The 18,033-nt window shown below is 32.5% G+C and overlaps 1 protein-coding gene across 8 annotated transcripts in view; it reads right to left on the reverse strand.

Moving 5' to 3' along the window:
• Nucleotides 1-18,033, reverse strand: part of ATRNL1 (attractin like 1) — a 696,391-nt gene that overhangs the window by 601,588 nt on the left and 76,770 nt on the right. For all 8 annotated transcript variants that reach the window (XR_013824301.1, XR_013824302.1, XR_013824303.1 and 5 more), the window contains exon 9: nt 2,029-2,212. Coding sequence is in view for 3 of the 8 variants with exons in the window: in XM_079900307.1 (XP_079756433.1) it covers nt 2,029-2,212 (184 nt within the window). In the remaining 5 variants the exon portion in view is untranslated. The remainder of the gene's footprint in view (nt 1-2,028; nt 2,213-18,033) is intronic.

Raw genomic sequence — 18,033 nt, forward strand, 5'->3', positions numbered from 1 at the left:
AAAAGTCCATGTTTTCCTTCCATTTTTTAAGGGTTTTTCACTGGGTGAAGAACTTTGGACTGATATTTTCCTTCAGCCATTTGAAGACACCATGTCTTCTAGATTCCGGTTTTTCAGTTAAAAAACCAGTTGTCAGTCTTAGTGTTGCTTCTTTAAAGAGAATATGCGTTTTTCCCCTCTGGCTGCTTTTCTAATTCTATTTGGGTTTTCATCAGTTTTACAGCGATATTTCTAGGTGTAAGTTTCTTTGTGCTCACCCCCTTGGTACTCAAGGAATTTCTTCAATTTGTAGCTAGCTATCCTTTGTCACTTTTGAAAATTCTCAGTCATTTAAGACTTCAAACAGTGCTCCACATTATCTTCTCAATCCTCTTCTTCTGGACCTCAATTACATGCGTGTTAGAACATTTCCACAAGTCCCTTATATTTCTTTCCCTGTTTTATTTTTCATTCTTTGTCTTTCTTTATTTCAACATGGGTATTTCCTTCTGATCCATCTTCCATTTCATTAATCCCCCCTCAGCTGTGTCTAACCTGCTATAAACATATCCAAAGAATTCTTAATTTAATCTACTTTCCATTTCTATAATTTCCATTTCATTCTTTAGTAAAAGTTTCCAGTTGTCTGTTAATATTTTCCTACCTTATATTTTAATTCCTTCATCATAAAATCGTAATTATTTTAATATTTCTGTCTGAAAATGCCATTATCCTATAGGTATATTTCAAATGGCTGGGTTTTTTTCATGGCTTTTCTTTTCCTAAACCTTATTATTTTTTGTTTTGTAACAAATATTGTATATGAAATAATTTGAGGCTCTGTATGATATTGTCTTCCTCAAGAGAGGATTTACTTTTGCTCTGCCACGAGTTAGACTATGGGCAGAGCACCAAAACCAATGAAAGACCATGATGATTCAAAGATAAGTTTATACTCACTCATAGGTTTAGAACTTCAGGAACCAGACTACATTGTGAAGTGTGTAACAAGACCCCTATTCCTTGGCACACCTAGAAATCCACTTTGGTCCTCCATATTGATTGACAAAAGCTCTGCTCAGTTTCTCAGGCAGTTTTCAGGATTTATAATTGTCTCAAGGACAAAAGTTGTGCAAAATGCCAATCATATCTCCCTTTTCATTCTATCTCTCCTTAATCTTGACCAACAAATAGGACTGTCTTAATAGTCCTATGATGCCTTAAAAAGATGTAACTCCTAATTTTTCTCAGTGGAAATAGTAGTCCAGAATAATCCATTTCCCCATTGAAAAAGAATTTCTTTTTCATTTACTAATAGCTCAGCAAGGTAGCCTATCTACTAAAATATAATACTGCATTTTATTAAACTAAAAAAATGAAAATTAGGAAAATTACCCAAAGGAAAAGTCTTCATTTTTTTAATTTCATTTTCCTTTTTTTAAATAAAGTGTAAATTAGAATATATGTTTGAAAGTGACAGTGAAGAGGACAGAACAAATCACAATTTGGTGGAAAACTGTATTTCATTTAAACACATAAAGTAATTTCATATAAGTTTAAAAGAATGTTTAGTGTTTAAAAACAAAAAGGGGGTCACTTCCCAGGCCCTACAAAAGAAAATGAGTACAACAAAAATTCTATTTTAAAACTTGTATACCTAGAAAAATCAATAAGCAATTCATTAAATAGAAAACACGAGTGCAAATGAACACATAAAAATATGCTTATTCACTATAGCAATCAGGGTATGCACATTAAAATATCAGTACAATACCATTCACATCCACTGCACTGGCAAAAGGAAAATATCCTCATAATTACCAAGCATTGGTGAGACTACGAAGAAACAAAGACACTTATACCCTGCTGGTGGAAGTGTACATTATCACAGTGACTTGAAAAGCAGTTAGGCAATGGGTAGTAAAGTTAAGGATGTGAATATCCTCACATACAGCAATTTCACTTTTAGGTATGTACCCTAGAGAAACTCTGGCATATGTGAAATGACCAGTACAAGATGTACAACGTACTTCTGCCCAATCTACTCACCAAGTCTTAGTGTTAACTTCATACTTATAAAGGTCATCTACCAATCCATATTTGTTGCCTGGTAATGCTTTATAGCCTCCATGAACATAAATGGACTTTGTTATTTCATCATACACACTGGTATGGCCATATCCACCTTGAACAATAGCTCCTTTAGTTTCCGGAACAAGCCAAGTGTTTGATGCTGTAAGAGAAAGAAGATAAATCATGAACTCAAATAGTATTTAGAAATAAAACTAATATACCACCAAACTACCAACAAGTTCATTCTCATACCACATTTTATGAGTAAAGTATACCTAATAATCATTTAATTAAAAAACATTACTAAATATGTGCTAGGTGGTTAAGAATCTGCCTGCCAATGCATGGCACACGGGTTCAATCCCTGGTCTGGGAAGATCCCACATGCCACAGTGCAACTAAGCTCATGTGCCACAACTACTGAGCCTGCACTCTAGAGTCTGTGAGACACAACTATTGAGCCCACGTGCCACAACTACTGAAGCCCGTGTGCCTAGAGCCCATGCTCTGCAACAAGAGAAGCCACCACAATGAGAAGCCCGCGCACCACAACAAAGAGCCAACGCATCCAAAATAAATAAATAAATTTATTTTAAAAATAAATAAATATGTGCTAGTTAGTTACTATGTTGGGTGCTAGGGATTGAAGGTAAGTAAGACTGGTCTTTTTGCAAATTTTAATTAAACTCTGAAATATTGAAAATACCTAATTTTTGTATGTGAGAGAGAAAATGAAAACTTTATTCTCACATACATTTCTGTATTTGTAAACAAACCTGAAAAAAAAGACTTAACAAATAGTTTATGAGAGCCTATTATGTCACAGGCTCTGAGTTTAGTCACTGACATTACAAAGACTAAAATTAAGATATGACTCTTGCCCTTAACAATTTTTAGCACTCTGCTGGTCTTTTATCTCTTGGTTATGAGTCCCACTGTCCCTTCTAAGAGTGCTTTGTATTATTGATAAAAACCTAAAAATTAAATTTCTAAGACTTGCTGACAGATGTGTTACCATCAGGTTCCACCAATGAAAGTACTGGGGAGAGCTTAGAAGGCAAAAGGAAGAAAGATTCTGCTTTCTTCTCTAACAGAAGGAACAGGTAGGTGACTACAGTAGGTAACGGCAGTGGTGGTTTTATAGCAACAGCAGCAGGGGTACCACCTGCGCAGTGGCAGCAGTAGCACCTCCAGTAAGTAGCTCAATTACAGATGTGGTCCTAAGCTCCAGCCTGGGTATGTAGCAGCTCCAGATTTCTGGGCAATCCCCTCATTTTGGTGTCTCTAGTATTTTGGTAATTAACTCCCTATATTAAGTTCCCATTCTGCTTGATATATCTAGAAGGGACTCTTATTTCTATGGCAAATTCACTAAAACAAGCCCCAATCATATGAAAGACATGTTTTTAAAAATAAGATGAGAATACACATCTCCTTGGCCTTAAAAAATTTAGATTATAAAGAGCAACTCTACAGAAATCTATTATTAGTCTTTAAATATCCACCCAGACCACACTTCCATCTTCCCCCTAACTTTTCACCTCAACTTTGTCATACTAGACAACTCACTGAAAATACTCAAAGCAAATAACAGAAAATAAAGATGATACTTAAAAATTCTTCACGCTTACACAATTTTAAGGTAGTGTAGAATGTGATACTTCAACAGTCATAAAAGTAGTCTTAAAAGAAGTATAAAAGAAGTATCAAAAAGGGTTGTTAAAGCCAATTTTACTTAGAGAAAACTAAACATATTTGAAGAAATTTCAGAGTACTCTTGCAACTAATGGGCATTACATTTTGGAAGTAATTTCCAAAGAATGAAGTTAATAATAACTTAGGAACAATTTCTTTAATATACTTCAAACACTTATTAAAGCCATATATATATATATATATATATATATATATATATATATATATATATAGCCAAACTGAAGGTTTTCATGTTTTTATTCACTCTCTTTTTAACACAAAAAGATAAACATACTTCTTATCAAAAAATATTGTAGCAATAAAACGTTGTATAATGCAAAAGTGAATGTTACCTTATGCTCTAGCCCACTATCTAGAGGTATTTTTCACAAATTGTTATGTTCAGAATATTTTCAAACTATAATTCTGAATATTTTATTACAATATACAAAACAAATGTATATGACTTGCATGTACATACATACCTGTAAATATTTGTACCAAAAAATCATGCTATTTTACAACTATTTTTTCACTTAACATCTGGGACATCTTTTCAGGTCCCATTTTTCATTTTTTATCAGCTAAATTCCATTGTATTGATGATACATAACTTATTTAAGTAACTCTACATTGTGACTCATTTAGGTTTCAATTTGTTCTTAAAAACAATGATGGCATAAACTAAAAGTTGCTCTGGATCCACTTTAACAGACCTCAGAAGCAATCCCCCAAAATGCTTACACTGGAAGCTTAACCCCATGTTAGTACAAAGTCCAACACTCTTTAAAGGAATACAGCAAAGTCCAGCAGCCAACAAGGTAAAAACATACAATGCTCAAAATGCATTAAAAAATTAACAGGCACAGAGGGCAAAGAAAATATGACCCATAACAAGAAGAAAAATCAATCAATAGAGACAGAAATAACAAGGACGATAGAATTAAAAGCTACTGTAAAAAAGCTATTGTAAATATACTCAAATATGTTCAATAATGTTACAGAAAACATGAACATGATAAGGGAAAAATGGAAGATAAAAAAGACTCAAACAGAACTCCTGGAAATGAAAAATACATTGTATAGAATTAACACAAGGTTAGATACTCTGAGAGAAAAGAACAATGAATTTAAAATATAGAAATAGAAACTATACAAAATGAAGCACAGAAAAAAACAAACAAAAACCCTGAAAAAAAATGAACAGAATATCAGGGACCTGTATGACAATGTCAAGTAGTCTAATCTACTATGATAGAAGTCCAAGAAGTGTGGTGGCAAGGTAGACAGAAATGATGTTTGAAAAAATAGTTTCTCAAATTTAATGAAATCTATAAATCCACAAAACAAAGAAGGTCAATGGTATACAAGCAGGAGAAAAAAAAAAAGAAATAAAGAAACCCACGCCAAGGAATAGCATGAAGTGATTAAGATGCACAAGCAGAACAAAAATAAGAATGCCGCTTGACTTCTCAACAGAAAGCATGCAAGTCAGAAGACAGTGAAGTTACACTTTTAAACTACTGAGAATTATTAACCCAGAATTCTATACCAAAAAATAACTATCAAAGTAGAATTCTATATCCCACAAAATATTTTCCAAAGATGAAAGTAAAACAAAACCTTTTTCAGATAAAGGAAAAAAAAACCCACAGAGAGAATATATTATTGCAGACTTGCCCTATAAAAAAGTGACCAAAATAAGTTTAAGCTGAATGAAAATGATACTTGAAACCAGCCAGAATCTGGATTTATAGAGATGAATGAGGAGTATAGGAAATATCTGATATGTGGGTAGGTATTAAAGGTGTCATTTCTCATCTTCCCTCTCAGTACCTGATAATTAAGTGTCCAAAACAAAAAGTATAACAATTTGTTATGGTCTTCATAACATACGAGATATGATATTAAAAGAGGGAAATGCAGGGATACTAGTCTGAGTTTCTGACATTATATGTGAAGTGGTAGAACATTAATTAAAGGTAGAATCTGAAAAGATAAATAAGCATATTGTAAACTCTAGAGTAACCTCTACAAAAGTAAAATTTAAAAGTACTTAATAAATTAATAGTCCCACAGATTCAAGAAGCTGAGCAAACCATGAATAGGATAAATTCAAAGAAATTCACACCACAATGAAATCACTGAAAACTAAAAGTGCAGAAAACATCTCAGAAGCAGTTACAGAAAAATAACAAATTACCTATAGGGGAACAACAGTTAATGACTATGATTTTATCCTAAGAAACCATGCAGGAGAGAAGGAAGTGCTGAAAAATAACTATAACTATAAAAATAACTATAACTCGGGATTCTATACCTAGCAAAAATATTCTTTAGTGATGAACATAAAATGAATAGATTCTCAGATGTAAAAAAAATTAAGCTGATCCATGGCCAGCAGACCTACTCTAAAAGAAATACTAAAATAAGTTCTTCAGGCGGAAAAGACAACAGAAGGAAACTGGGACTGAAAGAGGACAATTTATCATTAGAACCAACAATTCTAATTGTGTAAACACCCAGTAACAGAACATCTAAATGAGTGAAACATACATGTAAAATAGATAACCAACAAGGATCTACTGTATAGCACAGGGAACCACACTCAATATTTTGTAAGAACCTATTAGGGAAAAGAATCTGAAAAAACTAGATATATATGTATACATAACTGAATCTCTTTGCTCTACCCCTGAAACTAACACAACACTGCAAATAACTATACTTCAATTAAAATTAATTAATTTTAATTATATAGTAAAAAATTAAAAATAAGTAAATGAGTGAAGCAAAAACTAATAGAACTTAAAAATGAAATAGATCCACAATCATAACTGGAGGTTTCTATACTGGTTTTTCAAGAACTAAGAAAAATACTGAACAGAATATCAATAACGATATAGAAGACGTGAATAACTCCATCAACCATAATATAATTGGCACTTACAGAACACCCCAACCAACTAGAGCAGAATGCAGATCTTTTCAAATTCACATGTAACATTCACCAAGGTAGACCATATTCTGGGTCAGAAAATAAGACTCAAGAAAAATTTTAACTGTAAAAAACATAGTCTTTGACAATAATGGAATTAAACAAGAAATAATGGCAAGAAAGATATCGGGAAAATCTTCATATATTTGAATCAAACAAAATACTACTAAACAACCCAGGAGCCAAAGGAAAAAAACACACACAAAAAAATAGAAAACATTTTGAACTAAATGGAAACAAAAAATGCAACATTTCAAAATGTGTGGGATACAGCTAAAGCAGTACTTAAAGCAGTCATTCTCAACAGTGGTTCCCTAAAGCATCAATTGGCATTACCTGGAAGCTTTTTAAAAATGCAAATACCCTGGCACCAATCCTGACATAATCAATAAGAAAATCAGGGATTAGGGCACAGCAATCTATTTTAACAACCTTCTAGGTGATTCTTATGCATCAAGTGTGAGAACTACTGGCTTAGAAGGAAATTTATAACGATACTTATATTTTTAAAAAGAAGAAAAAGGGCTTCCCTGGTGGCGCAGTGGTTGAGAGTCCACCTGCCGATGCAGGGGACACGGGTTCGTGCCCCAGTCCGGGAAGATCCCACATGCCGTAGAGCGGCTAGGCCCATGAGCCATGGCCGCTGAGCCTGCGCGTCCGGAGCCTGTGCTCCGCAACAGGAGAGGCCACAACAGTGAGAGGCCCGCGTACCGCAAAAAAAAAAAAAAAAAAAAAAGGAAGAAAAAGGTCTCAATCTCAATTCAATGATCTATTCTTCCATCTTAAGAAAACAGTAAAACAAGAGCAAATAAAACTCAAAGAAGAAAAGAAATGTAACAAAGCATTAATCAATATGATAGAAAACAGGAAACAAAAGCTGGTTATTTGAAAAGGTCAATAAAATTGAGTAACCTATTAATCTCTAGTCAGACGAGGAAAATAGGACACACATAACTCATATCAGATATAAGAGGAGATACCACTACAGATTTCACAAATATTAAGTATAAGGGAATATAATGAACAGCTTTATGCCAATAAGTTTAACATCTTAAATGATATGGACATATTACTTAAAAACACAAACTACCAAATCTCATTCAAAAAGAAATCGATAAGTTGAATATTGCTAACAGTTATTAAAGAAAATAAATGCCATAGTCAAAATCTTTCCTACAAAGAAAGCTTCTGGGCCAGACAGTTTCACGGGTGCTCTACCAAACATTTAAGAAAGAAATAATACCAATTCTACACAAACTCTTACAGAAAATAGAATAGAAACACTCCCCAAATTTAACACTCCCCATTTTACCACTCCCCAAATCATTTTACCATTACAGCCTGGAAAAGCAGACAAAGACATTACAAGAAAAGCAAACTATAGGCCAATATCTCTTATGAGCATAAACATAAAAATCCTTAATAAAATTTTTGCAAATCAATTCTAGCAGTATATGAAAAGGGTAATACATTATGGCCAAGTGGGATTTATCCAAGAATGCAATAGTGGCTTAACATCTGAAAGTCAATGTCATTCACCATATTAAGAAATCAAAGAAAATAAAAGAACAAATGATCTTCTCGATAGATGCAGAAAATTATTTAACAAAATTTAACATTATTCATGAAAAATACTCAGCAAACTAGGAATAAAAGCAAATTTCCTCCACCTGATAAAAGGCATTAAAAAAACATACCGCTAATGTAATACTACAGTAATTAAAAGACTGGAGCTTTCCCTCCTAAAATATGAAAAAAAAGACAGGAATATCTGCTCTCACTACCTCTACTCAATATTGTACCAGAGATCCTAGCAGTATAATAATAAAAGGTATATAGATTGAAAAGGAAGAAGAATGTTTATTAGCATGAGCGTAACACATGATCATCTATATAGAAAATAAGAAAGAATCTACCAAAAAGCTACAAGGAATAGTAAGTGTGTTCAGCAAAGTTGTAGGGTGCCAAATGCTGAAATATACCATGCCCATGAGTTAGAAGACTCAATACTGTTAAAGGCTCAATTTTCCCCTTTATAGATGTAATGCAACCCCAATTAAAATCCCTACATGCTTTTTCTTAATAAACTGACAAGCTGATTCTAAATTTTACATGGCAATGTGAAGGACCTAGAAGAGTCCAAAACTTTTGAAAACAAAACAAACAAAAACAAATGATGGAGGACTGACACTGCCTGATTTACAAAGCTACAGTAATCAACAGAGTGTGGTATTAAACATAATATACATCAACGGACCAAAGGTCAGCTCATACATAAATGGTCAGTTGACTCTTCAAAACATGTACCAAGGTAATTCAATGGGGAAAGGAAACTCTTTCAACCAAAGAACAACTGTATATTTATTTCTTTAAAAAATCTCAGGCCTTAAGCACCCAGGCTGGTCACTTTCAAGTGAGAAACTCCATCCATTTAGTGCTACACCTTATAAATACTATCATTCATTATTTTTTTAAATTATAATTAATGAGTAAATTTACTGCAGGGGCTCAATTTTTAAAATGTACAAAATCACTGCCTTTCTTCTATACTTGTCATAGCTATTGAAAACTGTAATTCTTTTTTTTTTTTTTTTTTGCTTATTTGAATTTGCACACTTTTATGTAATTGTTATTTATTACTTGAGTAATAAAAAAGAGGGATAATGAGAAAAAGTCACTGGTGTTAAGCAATTTGATTATGTTGTAAATCATGTCTTTTTCTACATGTTCCTTATTATCATTTGCTATTGTTATCATGACACAGGAAAGGCGAGGAAACACTGCTTTATACTAATTTTTAGCACTGCTCTTTTTATCCTGATTCCAACCTTTGTATATGTGACCAATAAATTTAGCTGCACACGGTAAAAAAGAAAAAAGAAAAAAACTCAGAGTTTACTTCACACCATATATGAAATTTAACTCAAATAGGTGATAGATCTGAGGTTGAGAAGAACCCAAACTAAATACCTAGAGAAAAACCTTTACGATCTTGAGCTTGACAAAGATCTCTTAGGTAGAACACGTTGATAAATTGTATTTCAACAAAATTTAAAATCTCAGCCTTTTAAAAGACACTGTAAAAATGAAAAGGTATGCCACAACTGGGGAAAAATATTTGCAAAACATATATCAGAGAAAGGACTAATATCCAGAATATATTAAAAATTCTTATAGCTCCATAATAAGAAGTCAAACAACCCAACTTTCAAAATGGACAAAAAGTATGAACATACATTTTACCAAAGAAGATAAATAAATGGCAAATACTGAAATAAAAAGATATTCAGTATCATTAGTCATCAGGGAAATGCAAATAAAAACCATAAGATATCACTACAATTCCAGAATAGCAAAAATTAAAAAGAAAACAATACCAAGTGTTGGTGGGGATGTGAAGTAACTGGAACTCTCATACACCGCTGGTGGGTTGTAAATGGTAGTATCACTTTGGTGAACAGTATGGAAGTTTCTTATAAAGTTAAACACATAACTGCAAATAACCCAGCAATCCCATTCTACAGCACTTACACAAGAGAACAGAAAACATATGCCCAAACAAAGAGTTGTATGCAAATATTCATAACAGCTTTTATTCAAAAGACCTAATAACTGGACTCAAATGTCCACTAACTAGTGAACACATAAATTATATCTTATTCCTACAATGAAATACCATTCAAGATTAAAAAGAAGCAAACTACTGACACGAGCAAAAATTTAGATGAATCTGAAAATTATTATGCTAATACAATGAGACCATATACCACATGATTTCATTTATATGAAATTTGAAATGAGGCAAAACTATATTGACAGAAAACGGATCAGTGGTTACCTGGAGCTAGAGGATCATGAGAGATTGATGGCACAGGGTCATGAGTAAACTTTCTGGAGAAATAGAAATGTTCTATATCTTAACTGAGGTAGCACTTACACAACTATATCGATTTGTTAAAGCTTCTCAAGTTGCACTCTGATGTTTTTATACACACCCACATATGTGCTGGTGACAAGTAAATCTGCCTTTCTCAGCCTCCCTCACTTAGCATATGGCATCTCCATTCTTCTAGTTGCTCAACCAAACATCTTAGAGCTATCCTTGACTCCTTTTCCTCACATTTTACATGATCTCTCAGTGATTCCTGTTGTCACCACTTTCAAAACAAATCTAGAATCCAACAACTCCTCACCACCTTCCCTGCTAACACATTATTCCAAGACAATGTTACTATTCATATGAATGACTGATCACTGGAAGTGCGCAATACAGGAGAAAAGATTTTTATTAAGTTAATTGTTAATTTTATTAAGTTAATTGTTAAATAATTGTTAATTTATTAAGATTTTTATTAAGTTAATTGCTAAAGATTTTTATTAAATTAGATTTATAATAATAAATAATATATAATATTATAATATAATAAATATTAGTATATATTATATTAATATATTATTTATATTAATATAAATATATAATAATATAATAAATAAAGATAATAAAGATTTTTATTAAGACTGGTAAGGATACCTTGGAATCACTATAAATAAAGCACTAACTGTTTTATTACTCCCCGCTATGGTGCCAAGGGGAAATTTAAGCCAAGCAAGACCCAGCTTGCATGAATGTTTCCCTTACTTTACCCACACTGTAAAATTACATAACCAAGCCAATCTCCTTTCCCTGCTCTCTCAAGCCATTTTCAGACCTGCTTGGGAGCCTGCCCTGCACACGTCAGAAAGCCTCATTTTGTGAATAATAAGTCTTTCATACTCTCTTGGTATTCGTGTTTCATACTCTCTTGGCACCATCGGCCTCAACATCCAAAGCAAATATTGGGGATTCCCTTCTGTGGGATGACCACAATATATCAGAATACAATAACAATCTTTATGGGAAAAGCAGCAAAAAGATTACTAAAGGTAAAGATCACTACATATGAATTTTAAAAGATCAATATTCCAAGAGAGTAATAAAGCTTCAAAATATATAAAGCAAAAATTGAAAAAATTATAAGGAAAAATTTACAAAATCAACATCATCATGGAAACCTTAATGTACCCTTTCCAGCAATTGACAGAACAGTCAAAATATCAGTAAAGATCTAAAAGATTTGAACAACACAAGTAATTAACTACACTTAATAAACAAATGTATTAGGTCATTTTGGAAAAAAGATCTGGCACTTTCTTAAAAAATTAAAGATATATCTTCCTCCTGACCCAACCAACATCCTTAGGTATTTAGACAAGAGAAATAAAAACATGTCTACTACTTGACTTGTACAAGAATGGTCACTGAAATTTTATTCATAACAGCCCAAAATTGGAAACAGCCCAGATGTTCATCAATGAGAAAATGAACAAAGAAACTGCAATGTATTCATACACTGAAAAAGCACTCAACAAAAAGGAACAAATTACTAATAAACACAACATGTATAAATTTCAAAAGCATCATGGTGAGTGAAAGAAGGCTTATTTTAAAAAGGGTGCATGATGTGTGATTCCCTTTACATGAAATTCCAGAACAGGCAAAACTATTTGATGATGAAAAAAATCAGGAAGCAGGGCAGGTATCAACTGGGAAGGATCAGGAGAGAACTTTCTCAAGTAATGGTCAGTGTCCTATATCTTGATATGAATTTGGGTTACAGATGTATGTTTTGTCAAAACTCACTGAATTGTACACAAAATTTGTGCATTTCACTGTATGTAACTTTTACATTAAAAACATGAGTACAGAACTCTAGTTAACAACAGGCATGCTATTATGTTTAGAAGTGTACTAATGTTTGCAACAGTCTTTAAAATGCACCAAAAAAATAGATAGATGGATAGAGAAATGGATACATACACTGGTAAGTGAAAAAGCAAAAGATTAATTGTAGAAGGTAAGTAGTATGCCTATGAGAATTCACTGCACAATCTCAACTTTTATGTATTTTTGAAATATTTCATAATAATTTTGAGGGAGGAAGCCTATAGGATATGTTCTGTGACCATAATACAATAACCTAGATATTAATAATAAAAATAAATAACTAGAAAACCCCATGTTTGAACATTTTAAACTGCACTTCTAAATAACCCATTAGTGAAAGAAGAAATTAATATGGAATCTTAAACACATTTTGAGCTAAATAACAATTAAAATACTACATACCAAATCATGTAGGATATAACTATAGCCATGTTTACATTGTTTATGTTACAGCTTTAAATGTATATATTTTTAAAAATTCAATGAAGAAAACCTGAAAGATAATGAATTAAGCATCAATATAAAAGGGAAAAAACATAACAAATCAAAATATATTAAAATGAGGTCATAATAAAAATAAGAATTAATAAAATAGACAATGAATATATTAAGAAAATCAATAACCTCAAAAGTTGGTACTTTGAAAAGTATTAAGATTTACAATCTTGTGGAGAATCTGATCAAGACAAAAAGTAAGAAGACCCAGGCAGCCAATATTAGGAATATAAAAGGGGACAGGGCTATAAAATATTTTAAACTTCACTAAAAGCATATTATGAAGAACTTTAGATCAATACATTGGAAAATTTAGATAAAATGAACAAATTCTGAAAATAAAATCAAGTTACCAAATCTGACAAGAGAGAAAAAACTTGAGTAGTCTTAGAACTATCAGATAAATTGAATCTGTAATTTTAAAATCCTGCCACAAAGAGAACTCCAGATGACTTACGCCAAGCATTTCTAGGAAAAGCAGTAACAACTGAAAGTCTTCCAGACAGTGGGAAGAATTATACTGGCTAGCAAAACATAAACTGTTTCTCAAAAAGTTATCTGTAGAAGAGATTATGGCTTTACTCCAAAACCCCTAGAGGTTTGCATTGTGATTCTCCAAAAAAAAAAAGTTAATAATTTTTAATATCAGCAAGTATCCAATTAGTGTTCAGATTTCTAATTATCTTACAAGCTTCTTCTTTACTTTTTTTTTGGAAGTTTGTTGGAATCAGGATCTAAATGAGATCCACACATTGAAGTTGCCTGATGTGTCTACTGAATCTCTTTTAACCTATACATTCTCATCCTTATTTTTTTTATTGCCAGTAGTTTGCTCTTCAACATTTTTTGTCAATTCCTAGGATGAAGGCATAGAAGTTGTACTTATTAAACAACCATTGACCTAATAAAAGGAGGAGTTAATTAAATCTTTAGATACCAGAATTATGAATCAAAAGTAATGATGAGCTGAAACTATTTTAACAATATATGTCAAGCCCTTCACTGAGATTACAACATTAAATTGACAAGTACAGGATAAAGTATACCTTACTCCCCAGCAGTTATATAAACAACAAAAACCAATGAACTAAGTAAGAAGTTTTGTTGTCTGTAGGCTAACTATAAGTCAAAATAATAATATTAGTATAAAGTATAAATTTAGGTTGCAATAAAAATATTAATAAAAGATGCCCAGAACAAGGGAAAGCAATGGTTTCACATTAGATCCTGCTCTGTTAGGCTCTGATAAGTTTGAATAGATCATCACAGTACAGCAGTCTGTCCTGTGACAGGAGTGTGATAAAGATGACTAAGGGTCACCTAAGATAATGTGTATCTTATATTTACATAATCCTGATTTTGCCATTTACTAGCTGTGTGATCACTGGCCAGTTGTGTGAGACATCTGTGCCTCAGTTCCCTTATCTGTAAAATGGGGTAAAAAGAGCACAAATTTGCATGTTCACGCTGAGGACTAAATGAGTTAATACTTGTGAAATGCTTACACCACCACCTAGCACATAGTAAGGTCTGTTATTATTATTAGAAAATATTCTTTAAATCATTAACATCTGTGTTAAGGTAAATCATTAACATCTTGTTAAAAAGATGTGAGTGGAAAGCTTGTTATGTGAAGACTGAAGGAACTAAGATGCTTATCTAAAGAATGGAAGATAAGCTGAAAATAAGATATCTCAAAATATTTTAGGGTCAATATGTGGAAGAGTGATTAAATTGCACATGTACAGTTCTATATAGTCATGAAAAACCAAGTACAAATTACAAGAAATGCATATTTCTTCTAAACATAAATAAAAATTTTAAATATGTAAAATAATAGGATGGCTACCTTTTAAGGGACTGACACTTCCATCAATGAAAGAATGTTGAGCACAGACAGAAAACCAGAATTTTCTGAATCCTGAATGCACATCTACTAAAATTTTTCAATATAACCAATGCATATTTTCAAATATATGTATAATATTTACATAGCTTATAAAGTTTTAAAAGCAAATGGTTTAATTCCACTTACCAAAACTAAACTATTTTTATTGTGGTATTTTTGGAAACATTTAGTAAATATAAAAATGTATACCATATTAACAGTGGCCTCTGTCACACAAACCTAGGAATTTATTAAAATATTTTACTTATTACTTTGCAACTGTTTCACTTTACCTAATTAGTTCTGAAAGTTCTTCACAAATGAAACTACACAACAAATGCCAAACCTAATTTCAGCACAGTTAAAGTTTGTGTTCTGATTCCTATGACTGAATCATTTTTAAAGGGGAGATTTCATGTATTAAAAATTCCTAATTCCCACCATCTAACATTGTGTTCTGTAGATCTATATTTCCAGATAACCAGTAGGTTGAAAGCAATGTCCAATTTACACTTGAAATTCACCACAGAATTTTGAAAAAACATGTGATGTTAAGAACTGAAGAGAAGAGAAAGCCATATAGTATCACCACACTTAACAGAGAAAAAAATTACCTTCCTAAAAATACAATATCTAATGGTTTTTTAAATCAAAAGAAAAAAGTTAACATAAAATGACATTAATAATGGCTTCCCAACTATACCTCCCAAATCCTAAAGGCATGAAAAATAGTACAGTGAAACATTAATATTATACTAACATTGAGATTCACATTGAGATTCTTAGAAAGTTTATAAGTATTGTTAACCTAAAGTGAAACAAATTTCCCTCAGGACTAACCCAGAAGAGCTTTATGGCCCAAGTTAGTAAAACCATGCACATAAATTCCCCTCTGAGATTTACAGATTCCCTAAAAATCCTATAATTCTAAGTACAGCAAAAAGGACAAACTGACATTTCCTTTACTGTCAGCTTAAGTTCACAAGAACTCTTATTGAAATATATATCCTATATAACCAAATATGAGAAAACATACATCTCTTTCCTCTAATCTATTTTAGCACTTTTAGGTATAATTTCAAAGATACAAACAGGTTGCAAGAATAGTCAAAGGATTCCCATATACCCATTACTCTGATTCACTAATTGTTAACATTTTGTCCCGTTTGTTTTAGCATTAGTTTATTTCCCTCTCTACATCTCTTTTTCTTTCACACGTATACATGCACGTGTGAACACACCACACACACACACAATAGAAATGATTATTTCTATTACCCCTAAATATTTTGGTGTATATCTTAAGAACAAGGATTTTGTTTTAGTTTAACATTTACACACTGTTTAATACACATATATATTTCATTTTGTGAATTGAATTGCGTCCAGTGTAGAATCCAGTCTTGTATCACTTACCACATTCAGCTGTCAGGTGTCTCTAGCCTTCTTTAATCTGGAACAATTTTTCAGCCTTTCTTACTCTCTCATGACATTGACATTCTTGAAAAATAAACCTCTCCCCCTTATTAAATAAAATGTTCCTCATTTGAAGTTTATATGATACGCTTCATGATTAGATTCAAGTATACACTCCCAGTTAGAATACTGTAAGCCAGAGGTCAGTAACCTATGTTCCTTGGGCCAAATCTAGTCAGCCACTCATTTTCGTAAACAAAGATGTACTGGCACACTGGCATGTTCATTCATTTACATATCATCCATGGCTTGCTTTCAAACTTCAATGGAAGAATTGAATAAATCAGAGACTGTATGATCTACAAAGCCTAAAATATTTACTTCGTAAGTCTTTACAGAAAAAGTTTACAGAACTCTGCTCTAGGTGATGTTTCCTTTAGCAGGTACCATATCCGGAGGCACACAATGTCCAGTTTCCCATGGTTTGTAATATTAATTTTGATCACCTGGACAAGGTTCTAACCGATTTTTACACTACATAGTTACTATTTTTCCCCTGAACTCTATAAACAATCTATGGGAAAGACACTTAAATATCATGCACATCTCATCAAAAATTCATTCCCAACCCCACAGATTTAGCATCCGTTGTTGATTCTTTTCTAAATCAATTTTTACTATGATTGTTGCAAAATGATTATTTTTCAACTCCAGCAATGCCAGTTAGCATTCTGTGTAGGAAAGAGGCTTCTCCTCTATTTGTGCCTATCAGTCTGTATAAGCTCATGGATTCCTATTTTTTCAGTGGTTTGTAGTTTATTGCTTTCCTATTCTGATGCTCAAATTATCCCAGACTGTACAATGGAACCCCCTTCAAGCTGACCCTTATGTTCTTTTGACATAACCCAGAATTTTCTTGAGCACTTCCATATTTAACATAAAAGATGTACCAAGCGCATCTTTATTTTTCCCTACCACAGCCCTAAAATCAGCCATTTCTCCAAGGAGCCCTGTTTCTTTTCATAGGAATTTTATTAAAAACTATATCTGGGAATATGTGGAATCAACAGCTTCACTACTACTGCAGTATCTTCGCTCCTAAACCTTTCTGAAGAATCAACAAGTATCTGTAACCATCTACCTTCTAATCATAAGCTCATGCTGATACCTCCAATTCCAATCCATCCAGGCAGGACTCTCCCTGGCCTTCTCCATTTCGTATTTGTATCTCCTGTCTTCCACACTGGGAACTCTAGTTCCCAAAAGTATCAACACATTACTCATTCTTTCAGTCTAACCATACATCTAAAGTAATTTCAGAATTGTTTCACCAAAACCTTCAAAATACAAACCTAAAAGACTTGTTGGCAGTTCTTCCCCACAACCACACGTACACTAAAGGCAAACACTGTGTTAAAAACTCACTTGGATTAGTTCTTTTCTCCCCCTTTCAGCATGACTGTATTATTCACTTGAAACACAGTTGGGTTCATTAGTTTCAGTTTGCATTACTCTAGAGCTTTCTTTTCTTCCTTTCCTTGTTGATTTAATTTTTATATATAGATAATATATGTTTCTAAAGGCAATATGCTTCTGAAAGTCCAAACTATTTTTAAAAAAGACAAACTCAGGGGACATATTTTCATTTTTCATTTCCTATCCTTTCCACACCATTCTCCACTGCCCCTTGTAAGTAATCAACATCACTGCTGTCTGGTTCATCCT

This window comes from Stenella coeruleoalba (genome assembly GCF_951394435.1).
Source record: "Stenella coeruleoalba genome assembly, chromosome: 16".
In the NCBI taxonomy this organism is placed as follows: domain Eukaryota; kingdom Metazoa; phylum Chordata; class Mammalia; order Artiodactyla; family Delphinidae; genus Stenella; species Stenella coeruleoalba.